General features: G+C 38.0%; 1 protein-coding gene across 1 annotated transcript in view; it reads right to left on the bottom strand.

The window, feature by feature from the left end:
- Positions 1-415: 415 nt before the first annotated feature.
- MORC3 (MORC family CW-type zinc finger 3) overlaps positions 416-13,479 on the bottom strand; it is a 50,711-nt gene continuing 37,647 nt past the window's right edge. The window contains exons 14-17 of the mRNA XM_034441263.3: positions 11,822-11,991; positions 5,932-6,781; positions 2,500-2,663; positions 416-1,671 (exon numbers count right to left, since the gene is read on the bottom strand). Of these exons, the coding sequence (XP_034297154.2) occupies positions 1,518-1,671; positions 2,500-2,663; positions 5,932-6,781; positions 11,822-11,991 (1,338 nt within the window). The 3' untranslated portion in view covers positions 416-1,517. The remainder of the gene's footprint in view (positions 1,672-2,499; positions 2,664-5,931; positions 6,782-11,821; positions 11,992-13,479) is intronic.

The following is a 13,479-nucleotide window of genomic DNA, read 5'->3' as shown; positions in this document are numbered from 1 at the left end:
GGTGGTTTGCTTAGCAACTATATTGATAATGAACATTTCATTGGAACCAATGAACATTTCATTGGAACCAATGGCAGTCACTAAACAAGGATTACTTGTGCACTTTTCCAGAATTCTTAGCAGTTTGGCGCTGCTCATGTACCCTGGCAAAGCAAGGAGGGAAGCTTAGAATGGAGCAGTCGGCAGAGTTCTGGAATGGTTCTGGAAACATGAAATTCTCCATGTTTTTTTTCTTCACTGCTCTCCAATTCATTTATGAACTCAATACTTTTTGTAAGCTTCTTCCTCAACACAAAATTTAAACCTGTTCTTTTTGGGAAGTTGTCCTATTGACAGAATCCTAAATGCTTTTACAACTGTTTCCCCCCCTTCCCCCCAAATTTTTATTGGATTGGATAGAATAAAGAAACACAGGTCAGTATGTGTGTGTGATTTATTATTAGAAAAAATGTATTTGTTCCTGTCACCAGAACATGAGAATGTTTTTCACCATTTAGTACAAAATATATACATTTCTCATTTATTTTATGTAAATAAAAAGTCATTTCCATTTATTTACTTTTCAAAATGTAAATGTACAGTATAAATTTAATGTTTTCCATACAGACAAGATTTATTTTACTCAGACTTTACAGTACATTCAATTATCAAACAATAATGTGAATAATGAACAGCATATAACCAATAAAGTTAAGAAAATGTGGGAAAAATAAATCCTTCAAACTTATTTTGATAAAACACTCATTTATTCAACAAAACATAATCTGATAGTATAATAATCATTATGCAATACTCTTAATTAGTATTTATAATACATCATCAGGTATCAAAACTCAGAAATACTCATAGGCCACTATAAAATACTAATAATTTGGGGAAAATGCTACTTGACCAAATTGCCTGTGTTTGTTTAAAAGAAAGTTTAAAAAGGTATATAACACCATTTATAGTATCTGTGGTTTATTTCTGAATGTGTTATAAAAATTAAATATATCTATAAGAAATGCTGAAAATTCAAAAGGGGTAATACAATGTACCTGTAGTGTTATTTGAAGCACTTGAAATTAGGATAAAATTAGACATGGTGTTAAGACTGTCTTTCTGTTAATAGTATCACACATGCACATTTTGATTTTCACCAGCTATGCTAAATAAAATACTAACCCAAGTTTTCTTTTGGCAATGACAAGTGTCCTTCTTCTATGTCACTACAAACCCCAGAAAGCAAGGTGTCTACAGTTCCTTCACAGATCTTGCTTTCAGGAACTGCTATCTGCCACAGCTATTGTCATAACCACAAGAATAAAGAAAAAGTTTCTTCCATCTCTCCACAATGTCTTCATTGGAGACATTCATTCTTTTTGTGGCACTATTAACACTTTGAAAATCCAGCTGCAACATTTCAAGAATATATTTAACCCTTAAATGATTTGGATTTTTTTTTTTTTTTTGCAGATTTGAAGTTTCACAATAGTGTACAAATTTGAGCACAGCATGATATGGCAGTGGAGAATTCATTAAGCACTGCTGATTTCATTCATATGTTCTACAACTTGTCCTAGAATTTCATCAACTACATCAACGTCATAGTTCACTTGTTTCAGGTCAAGATCGGGCATTATTGTTGCCAGTAGCAGTCCCACATTAACTCGCAGTGATCGCAACTTCAGGCTACAGAAAGACAACATCGAGTATATTAGTTAAAATGTTTTACATACAACTTTTACATACAATTGTACATATAACTTCAACACTTAATATATTTCCTGAGCATTTTATTTTTTCCTTTATTCTTTTAAGGTATTCTAAAATATATATTAAAGTACCCACATTAAAGTGCATCTTGGCAATGTGGTTACTGAACAGAGAAGAGCTTTGAATAAATTTAGTTCTGAACTAAAATGAGTAAAAATTGCTCTGTTCTTTAAAACAAAGTTTCAGCTATTCCAGAAATTTTGACAAAGTGTTTAACACTTTCAGATACATAGGGCAAAAATTGTGAGAAATGCCCTGCTTAAACCACTTCTATACTTAAGAGCATAACTCAGAATGCAAATGGTGTTTCTTTTGACTGACCATAATACAGTGCAAAACATTTTTAGTTTATACTATTTTCATTCAAAATACTTAAAACTGGTCAAAACAGATGTTTCAAATAAGAGCCATTGCTGGATATTCTGAATTTGAAAAGCTTTAACTCACAATATATTGCCCACTCCTAGCAGACTCGTGGATAGATACAGGTAAGATTAAGGATTAAAATTTTAGGTGAAAATCATAATGGAGTCAGTGGTTCTCAACCTTTTCTTCACTTTTAAATGCTAACATTTAAATCATAATATTTATTCAAGCCTTCATGGACCTCATGATGACATCGTGGTCCCCCAGGCATCTGCGGACCACAAGTATACATAGAATTTGGAACCACTGGAGTAGATAGAAGTTTCAGGTATTAATGAAGATTTTAATATGATTTTCCATGGATATAAAAATATCTACCTTTCCCCATCAGAATAATTTACAGGTTCTTCAAGATTACTCGCTACAGAATCATTTGTTCGTGCAACAATTTGTGGAACAGAAGCTTTTAACTGTCCAATTTCTGCTTTTAGCTCGTCACACTGAAAATGCAATTGGTTTTTTTCCATTTCAAGGAGTTCAATCTGAAAGAAATAGGTCAAAACTTTCAATTCAAAAGATTTACAACTGTGTATTTAAACTATGCATATTTCTGATTGTGCAAAATCTTCAAAAGGTTTGCAATGCTTAAGACTGCATAGGAACACATGTTTTCTGAATATTTTTATCCCAGCTATAATTGCACTCAACAATGAACTAAAGGGAGCAATGAACATCAGTGAGCTGTTGGTCAGCATTACTCAGCCTGTTGTGTGGATGTTTGAGTGGTTTAGGGTGGGGAATTTGTGGTGGATGGGGTGTGTTTGGGGATTGCTATGTGTGTTGGACCTGATCTTTGGGTGTTAAGTGAATTTCGTTGTATGGGTATACTGTGTATACACGTACAATGACAATAAAGTTATTATTATGACTAAGTTTTTTCATGGTAGCAGCTTCTGAAAGTTTGCATGGAAGATTTGCAAACAATGCAGCTATTTTACAATTCAGAAAGAGTATGTACCATACTTATATGCATTATGAAGTACCTTTTTTGAAGGCTTTGCACAGTTAAATACATATAAGTTGGGGAAGCAAGTTTAATATATTACTGTTGTTAGTGTTATCACTAGATCACTGGCTTTAAATTTTTGAATACCATGCACAAAACACCCAGAAACAGAATGGGATATGTTATTAGTGGGATGTCATGCAAAAACAAAACAAAACAAAACAAAACAAAACAAAACAAAACAAAAGTCCTACAATAAATGAATGTTCAATACATTTTTATGGTACAGTCTTCTGATTATTTACATTAAAGAAGACCAAATAAATTCTATTGTATATAAATATAAAGGCCCAAACAAAGAACGGATGCAAGTAATCAGATGCTCTCCAGATTTTAAAAAAATAAGTATTCTCAACAATTCTGTCTTTCATAGCCTGACTAAGGCTGAAGGGAGTTGTAGTCATAAATATGTTAAAAGTACTGGACTATAATACTATATACTGATATAGTATCATCCAATACAGTACTGCATATTGAACTTTTGTTTTTGTTTAAATACAATTCAGATGACTTTCAAAGGTTAAAGATAGGTAGGTTGACAGACACAATCTTTTTTTTGTTGGTTGCTTGTCTTCCAACATTCAGAAGTTGAACAAATGCAGACTGAAATATGGAATCAAATTTACTGTTTTTTTAAAAAGAGGGAAGCCACAAGGAGCTGTTTGAATTTTGGCCAAAATATTAATCTTGCCATATCAGTCTATAGCACTAATGGTTTAATTTAATATTCAAAATATACGCAACTATAAGATTTAGTCCATTAATATTACAAAACTGTTTTTAACAAATTCCAATGTTTTAAATAGATACAAACCCATGCACATTTGAAATAAATCCAACTGAAGACATATAATTCATATGTTCACTACTGTGCCTCTTGGAATGTTATATTATTGTAAATGCATATTGCTATCTTGGGAAAGCAATTCTTAACTTTAGACTATATGAAATGGAAAAATCAATTTTAGATATTAATTCAATACTTAATGCCCCTGTTTCTACTGGACTTTGGAAAACAGGACTGTACAGATTTTTGACAAATTGCTGGATCCTCGATGTGAAAACTAGCTTTTGGGCTGTGAGCATTTAAAGTAATCTAGGTGTTAGCAGCTAGTCAATCTTATCTAATGTCAAAAAAACTAAGCAGGACTTGATCTGCTATGAAATACTAGGGTTTTCAGGCTAAACAAGGAAGCTGAAAGAACACATATATTAATAAGAGAACACAGACATTGCCCATGAAGTCATTAGGAATCAAGACTGAATTTTTATGTATTGTTTACTACTCAATTCTATTTACGAAATAAGAATTGCAAAGCTGATGTCTTGTATTATATTGTTAAATTAAATGCCAATACATTTATATCAAAATGGAGCCTGCTTTTTACTTACCTACCGTGTTTCCCTGAAAACAAGACCCAGTCTTATTTTCTTTTGGGCCCCAAAATAAGCACCTGGGCTTATTTTCGGGGAGGTCTTTTTTTTTATCACAAGGCCTGGCCAGACCGGGCACCCTGCTCCCTGTGCACATAGGAGGCAGCGACTGCGCAGAGGCAGAGGGAGGCAGACCCCCAAAGGGCATAGGCCTGCACGCCTGGATGAGCTACAGGTGGCTGTGGAGACCATGGCTGGTGCCACTGCCATGAGGTGGGGTGAGAGAGAGAGAATGATCTGATCAAACCTGTGTGTGTGTGAAAGAGAGAGAGAGGGAGGGAGGGAGGGAGTGTGTGAGTAGCCCTGGTATAACTCTCCAAGGTTGGATCGGATAGCTCTCTCTTGCTCTCACTCTCTCTCTCACACACACACAGAGGTTGGATCGGATCACTGTGGTGGAAGTGGTGGCGCTTCAGTGCCTGACCGGTGGGGCGCTTCTCACTCAGCCACTTTCCCTTTTTCTTCTCCCTGCTCCTCCTCCTCCTCTAGACAAAAGCTGTGCTTTTCATCTGTCCATTGCAGCACAGCGCCCGGGATTTACTTTGACAGCGGTGGGGCTTGGGAAATGGTCAATTCCCATTCGTGGCACAGCACCAAGGTTACTGTAGTGCAGTGGTTCGTGGCACAGCGAAGGCGGAAGACAATCCCTCCCCCCCACCAGACCAGATCAGCCTGGCGGGCATGGGGTGGAAAACCAAGTGATGTGGAAAGCAGCTGAAAGTGTGGTGTTCAAGCCCTTCAGCTGCTTTTGGCAAGGCTGCGAGGTCTTCAGGTAAGTCAATGCAGGGTGCATGAGGCAGCTCCGCACCCTCCGCCTCGTTTTCTCCTCCATCCCCGCTTGATTTTTACAGCTGAGCTTCGCCCCACCTTGTATAACAAGATGGTGGGCAGGGCTTAACTAGGCCTTATTTTAGGCGCAGGCATGAAAATCGGGCTAGGGCTTGTTTTCGGAGCAGGTCGTATTTTCGGGAAAACATAGTAGTTTTTTGTTTCTATGAGATATGGTAACTTAACAGAACCCACTGAAGTAGAAATAATGCACTTTTATTTAGTCTGAAGTCCTACTAAATAATTATGTATTTACTACTAATATTGGAATCTCCAGAAAAATAAATGTGTTATACACAAGGCGCAGGACAAATCTAAACTAATGCAGCTTTAGAGTAAATTAAGCTACAATGCATCAATCCTACCACAGAAATATTTGATGGAACAAAATTAAAAGTGCAGTATTACAATAACTGCAAAAACTGAGAAAAAATTAACTACAATCAACTTTACTTTATTACATATGCATTGGTAAAACTTACCTCATTTTTATATTGATCTCTTTCAATACTGCACTTCTCCAGCTGTCTGAAAACATCATCCAGCTGTACAGCCATCTCATCGACTTCAGTTTTACTTTCATTGTTTCTACACTTAGTGCATTCAGATTTTAAATTCTGTAGTATAGTACATTGTTTTTTCAACCATTTAATCTCATTCAGTGACTGCTCATAGAGAATCAAAATCTCCTCCGGACTTTTTCCTTTAATGTTTTCTAGTTCGTCATCTGATAGAATGCTATTTGTTTCTGTTGACTGATGGCACACTTCCTTTTTCATGTGTTTATCATTCATTTGCACAATTTTTTGCTCTAATGTTTTTATTTCTTTGAACAACACTTTATACTGTTCTTCATATTTTTCTTTTTCTTTTTTGGCTAATTGCAACTGAATATTTAATTCATTTATTTTGCTGTCCACATCTCCCAAACCAGACTTGGAAACGCCAGCAGGCTCTGATATGGTCAATTCAGGCTCCGATCTGGATAGCTGATTCTTTTCAACACTGACTTCTTCCTCTTCTTTTTTTACTGCAAGCCACTCTACTTCTGTTTGTGTGGCTGCAGTTCCTTTTGTACATTCTACTTCTGAACAAGCATCTTTGCTTTTGGAATCTTCTTCATTATCACCAATATAATCCAAATTGGCACCACCTTCAACTTTTACTATTTTGATGTCACATTCTTCTGTTGCAGGCTTTGGAGTACTGTTCTCCTCCAAAATGATGACATCATTGTCATCCTCGTCTTTTTTGTTCTCAAATGCTTGGCTAGTCACCCGTGTGATCTTAATTTGTAGTGGTACCTCAGGATTAGAATGTTTTCGTTTAAGCCTGCAGAAACAGCGAGATGTGTATTACACCAACACTTTTAAAAGTAACATTGTATTCTTTTGTATTGCTTTAAATAGAAAGTCCATTTAAATAAAATAATACATTGAAAGGTTGTTGCAACTGGTGGGAGTGCACACTTACAGAAAGGACAAGCAGCTGGATATTGGTAGTTAATGCCTCTTTATGGATGTGAGAGGTGCTAGTTTCCTGGAGAGATATGTTGATTTCTGCACTGAAGAGGCATGGTCTCTAGACTCAGGTCAGCGAAAATAGATTAATCACTCATTCAGAAGCCTGCTAGCCCTAGAATTGTAGCAACTTTGCCTCTTTACAAGTTTGTGCTCCCCCAAATGAACAGATCTATGGATGAGCAGATGAAAGCTGTGGCAACTTGGATAATATTGCCTGAGCAGAGTCACTGATACTTGTCACTTGTCAAATTACTGTTGATTGCAGTAATTTACTTCATATGACATGGCCTTGACAATACCCAGAACGTTCAGTTAATGGAAAATATAACTGCTTGTGTACTACTTGTACAGGTAGTCCTTGAGTTACGAATGTAATGGAGCCTGCCCATTCCATCCGTAACTCGGGAATCCGTGAGAGTGAATCTTGTACATTGAACGACATCATTCCCTGCTTTCACCCACGCATTCACTAATTTAATTCATGGGCGAATGTGTGGTTCTTTAAGTGAATATAAGGTATCTCAGGGTGGGGAAGGCCATGGGGGGTCCTAGTGAGGGAACAGGCCACCTACTTCAGATCACCCAAGGCCTCCCTGACCCACAGATACCTCATTCTCCCTCCCCTGGGGTCCCAACAATTTCTCCACCCTCCCATCTTGCCGCACCGGGTGACCTTATGAAGATCTGCCTCCTCTCCAGCCTGTTTCTTTGCCTGCTCCCTCATTTCTCGTCAGCAAAGGGTTCGACAAGGCCTCCGGCACAAAAAAGCAGCCCTAGAGGCTGCACGCAACTGCACAGTCTCTCGGGCTGCTTTCTCTTCAGGATTGCATCCCTGTAGGCTTTGGCAGTCCTTTGCAAAAAGCCTTTTCTTGTAGGAATAGGGCTTCGGAGGGATGCGCCTCTATAGCTGCGCTGGTGCCAACAAAGGCATTTTGGAAAGGGCTGCTGAAGCCTACAGGAATGCAATCTCCCTGCAGGCTTTGCCAAGGAAATGGCAAATGGAGGGAAGGCCTTAAAGACAGAAGTCTTCCCTCCATTTGCAAACGTCCAGGCCTCAATTCACAGAGAATAGAGGTCTGAAGTGCGAGATTACACAAGATCTCGCACTACTGGTATCTGTTGTGCTCCGCCAGCAGACTGTGGAGCTAGCAGAGGAGTTGCACAGTGAGGAGGCTGAGAAGGACAATAGGCCAGTCCTGGAGTCAGGGGAAGGCCCGGATGAGGGCTCTGCGTTAGAGGCAGAGATGGGGCCAGGGCCATCTGGGAGAGATGCGCGGACTCCGGAGCCTCCAGAGACGGATAGCAGAGAGGCAGAGGAACAGGAGGAGGCTGTTCCTAGTGCACGCATGCGAAGAGCTGCCAGAAGGTAAAAGCAGCTAAAACAAAAGCGACGACTTGGGAGTAAGGCCAGGAGATGATTGGCCCCTCCCAGAAGGTTTAAAAGAGCAGAAACAGATCTTGGGATCTTTGTAGGAAAGCAATGTTGCTACCTTTGTTTCTTGTTGGCGTCTCTTGCTTCTGAATTTTGTAGGGTTTTGCCAAGAAAAGCCTTTGACAGGATGCCAAAGAAGACAAAGGTTGTGATAAGGCCAAAGGACTGTTTATGAAGGATTTGTTTTGGAATTAATTTGGACTAAGATGAGAATGAAGTAATTCTCAGCTGTTCTAATAAAATATGTTTATTTAGGACTGATTGTGTCTGGTAATAACTACTTGGGCCTAGGTCACAACAATATCACGTGATCTCATGGTACATTAGGCCTCTATTCTCTACGAATGCAGGCAAAGAAACCGTGACAGACAGGAGATCTTTGCAAGTTAAGTTAGTCTCCACAGGCAAAGTGCCTGTGAAGACCTGGCCAGGGGGTGGGGGGAGATAGGCAGGGTGAATGTTGCAGAGCCTCTGCAATCGTTTGTAAAGATGAACAACTGCTGTGATGCTGAAATATTCATAATTTCGGGATTTGTTCATAAACGTTAAGGGATGCTTATCGTGTAACTTTGAAAGTTCACTAAGGGAACGCTCGTAACCTGGGAATTACCTTACCTGCATTGTCATGTTACACTGCTGATATGGAGCCGTATTGATTGCTAATTTATTTACCAGTTCAAGTTGCTTATTGTTAACTATAAAACGAGTTGGGCAGCTGGGTATCATTAGGACTATCTATCCCAGGACAAACTCGCTTATTAAGTGGGAGACGCCACAGAAGCAGATACTTTATTTGGTGGCTTCCTACTTTGGAACAATCTGCCCTTTTCTCTCATGGTCTTTGAAAGACAAACTCATCAGAGAAACAGTTTGCTTAAAAATGGATTTCGCTGACATTAAAACAGGCCTGATGCTTAAAGCAGAGTTTTTTATGGGTTTTTTTTAAAAAAAGCTAACACAACTTGTAGAACACAACAGGGAAACCTTAGGAACAACTATTAGAACAGGCAACCAGACCCCTAAAATTGCTTCAAATGTTGAATTAACAGAATCAAGACTAATAATTAAAAGAGAAATCAGGTTACTAGGTGGAAGAGTAATTACTAAGTATTCTGCTTTTGCTTAAATAAATAAGATCATTAAATAAAGTTTCTCCTGATGCCCTATTAGTAGATAGAACTTTGTATCTCCATCCCCACCTCGTCTGCAGTTACAATAAACTTGGCTCAAATCATACACAAATAAAGTAAGGGGTTTTCCCTTTTCTTTTCCAGAAATGTGGAATCTTGGTAGGCTTTCAGAGATTACATTATTATTTTGATAGAGATAGGGAGCCATCAATGCTATATCAAGTTACATTAGGAAATTCAGGTAATCCCCAGGTAAGAATGTTCATTTAATGTTCATTTAGCGAATTTTCACAAGAATGAATTTATTCAGAAAGGGTACTTATGTTGGAAATTCAAAAGTGCAGTCAGAGGCCTCTGTGGCCATGTGACTTGGATTCAGTCACTGCTGCAGCGGTGGCCATTACTAACTCTGTGACTTGCCTGTGCTATGCAATTTCCTGAAGCTGGCAGGAAATTTTGTCCTTGGGCACATGGCCAAACAAGACCCAGTGATTTTTGTAGCTGGCATAGTGGCGAGTTTGTTTGTTTGTTGCTGTGTGGGCTTGAGGACTAGTGCTAGAATTGCTTCTAAGTATTTTAAAATATTCTTTTTGTTATTCTATGGTACTGTACTGTTTATCTGTAAGCATTTTGGGAACTGCTCTGCTTTTTAAGTACTATACTTTGCAAACTATTGTGTTTGTAAGTATAGTACTTTGCAAAAATAAAGTTTGTTTGCATCTGCCTTGAAACTGCTTGTAGAAATGCTAGCCAGCACCTAAACAAAGCATTCTATAATGTTGTGTTCCCTTGCTGTTATTTTGGAGATTAGTGTATATTACTGTAGTCTGTAGGTTTTAAATTTAAATTGCCTCCAGAAGTTGTGAGTGCCCCATCACTGGAAGCTTTTAAGAAGAGATTGGATAGGCTTTTCTTAGAAATACTCTCTTGTGAGAGCAGTGGGTTACACTAGATGACCTCAAGGTCCCTTCCATCTCTGTTACTGTTGTGTTGTAGAATGAAGGGACCAAACAACATTCCTGGGTCAGCCAGAGACAGTTTTATTGCACAAGGTTCAGAGCCAGATTTGTACCTGAAGCTTTGAACAAGGAAAGAACTCTGATATAACTGTTTTTATACATTTCTAAGACAAAGGATTCAGTGAGATCATACATTTTCCATATATGGTCAACATGAGATCATACATTCTCCATATATGGCTAACACACTCCTGTCATATGATAATTGACACATTTCCTCATTAGTAAACCATTATTTTTAGTTTATAAGATTATCTTTAGCTAGACAACCTTTCTTAAGTGCTGTGGTTGCTAATGGGAAATTTACTGCTGTCCTTGGGTAAGTTTATTGGATTAAGTAACTCTTTATAACATATATGTCTTTGTGTCATTCACAGTGAGGTCACTCAGATGTTTTCCATATGGCTGTCCTTCCGTGACATCTAGGTCTCATCAGAAGATATATTACCACTTAATGGGGCTTAGCTGCTTTTAATGTAATCTCCAAGCAAGCACTTTTCTCTCTTATAATAATATGATTAGAGAGGATCTCTCAGAGTTCATGTATCCAAGCACATTTTCCCCTTATAATAATGCGAATAGAGAGGGTCCTTTAGAGCTCATGTATCTGACTCTGTATGATTCCTTTCTTTTATCCACATTAGTTGCAAGCTGAAAGTTCTGTAAATCCCCATCTCCCTCAGTGCCTGGCTGGAGCTGATTAAGCTAATTAGTGAAAAGTGGGTTGTTTTTCAAAACAATCTGAGAGTTCTGTAAATTACCACTCCATCCCACCCCACCCTCTGGGCAGCTGTCTGAAGAAGCTTGAGCTGATTAGCAGCAAAGTTTTTTTTAAAAAAAGCAACTGCAATTGAAGAGCTCTGCAAGCCTCCATGGAGGCAATTCAGTTCCTCAGCCTAAGGCTGCACCAGAATTAGCTGATGGGCGGTTAAAGGGAAAGCCTCTCAGTTCAGTTAATGATGGCAGCAATCAATTAATGACTCTGAGGAAATAGTAAATCAGATCTGTGTTCACTTAACGAGACATTTGATTCAATTAATGTATTTGATTTTAAAAATTTGTAAAATTGAGTCTGATTCATTTGACGAATTTTGTGACTTACGAACCTAATGGGCAGGCTCCAATAGGTTTGTACCTTGAGGACTACTGTAATTATAAATTGTGTTAAAATATGTGTGAGGTATATTGATAATAGTTAGTTGTATTGTGTACAACCAGTACATGATTGAAGTGATATAAAAGTTGCATAAAAAAATAAATGTACTGACCTTTTTTCAGAATCTGAATGTGGAGAAGATACTGATGAATCTGATACATTTAGAGGCCTGTTTAGAGGTGTATTTGAAGTTTCTACATGCAATCTTGGAATACTTTCATCCATTGCTGGAGATGTGTTCGACAAGGCAGATGTTGTTTGCAAATACATTTCATTATACATCTGTAGAAAATGCATCATTTCATAACAATTAGAATCACTTTTTGTCAAGGTATTTCCCTTTAAAGTGGTGATATATAACTAGAACACTATGATACCAGGTTAATTAATTACTTTATTTTTTACCTCACAACTGTTTCAATTAGCTGTCAAATAGAACATAAAATATTCAATGAATATATTTATACATATTGTAAGAAGAGAAATATATCCATTGGAAAGTTGCAGGTAGTAAGGCCTAGGAGTGGGCTTGCAGGCCTCACTGAACTAAAGTTTTAAACTAACATAATTGCAAAATGTACCAGACGTATTTCTAATGTTCTGACTCGTGTGCTGCATTTTCTGCAAAGTACGTGATTTTGAGATATATTTGGAATCAAACATTGAAACTGTGAGAAATAGGGAACTGAAAGTAGATGATGGATAGAGGTTTGAGATGTACATGTGTGTTTGCAAACAGTGACGGTCAGTAAGAATGTAAGAAAGAACAAGGAAGTGAAACTATGGAAGGCGTATGTCAGTAAAAAAAGGTATAATTAATGTGACTTGAGATGAGAATGGTGTCCTTTGCCCAATACCTTGTAGGACTTGCTATGTGTCATTGGACCCCATTGCAATGGTTTAATAATGTAAATTTGGAATTGCATTGCTATGATGGTTGTTCATGTTCCAAATTACTCATGAATAAATTTTTGATCTTAAAGTAAAATTTATTGCTTGTGGTTTCCTCTTTGGTTTTTTATTGGGGTATTTTTACGACAATATACAGTTGTGCTCATAAGTTTACATACCCTGGCAGAATTTATGATTTCTTGGCCATTTTTCAGAGAATATGAATGATAACATGAAAACTTTTCTTTCACTCATGGTTAGTGTTTGCTGAAGCCGTTTATTATCAATCGACTGTGTTTACTCTTTTTCAATCATAATGACAACAGAAACTACCCAAATGACCCTGATCACAAGTTTACATACCCCAGTTCTTGATACGGTGTATTGCCCCCTTTAACATGAATGACAGCTTGAAGTCTTTTGTGGTATGTGTGGATGAGGCTCTTTATCATCTCATATGGTAAAGCTGCCCATTCTTTCTGGCAAAAAGCCTCCAGGTCCTGTAAATTCTTGGGCTGTCTTGCATGAACTGCACGTTTGAGATCTCCCCAGAGTAGCACAATGATATTGAGGTCAGGAGACTGAGATGGCCACTCCAGAACCTTCACTTTATTCTGCTGTAGCCAATGACAGGTCAAGTTGGCCTTGTGTTTAGGATCATTGTCATGTTGGAATGTCCAAGTACGTTCCATGCGCAGCTTCCAGGCTGATGAATGCAAATTGTCCTCCAGTATCTTTTGATAACATACTGCATTCACTGTGTCATCAATTCTGACCAAATTTCCTGTGCGTTTGTAGCTCACATATCCCCAAAACATCAGCGATCCACCTCCGTGTTTCACAGTAGGAATGGTGTACTTTTCATCATAGGCCTTGTTG

Source organism: Pantherophis guttatus, chromosome 5 (genome assembly GCF_059756535.1).
Source record: "Pantherophis guttatus breed Tessera chromosome 5, ASM5975653v1, whole genome shotgun sequence".
In the NCBI taxonomy this organism is placed as follows: domain Eukaryota; kingdom Metazoa; phylum Chordata; class Lepidosauria; order Squamata; family Colubridae; genus Pantherophis; species Pantherophis guttatus.
The sequence above is the reverse complement of the archived record's forward strand: the minus strand, read 5'-3'. Positions and strand labels throughout refer to the sequence as shown.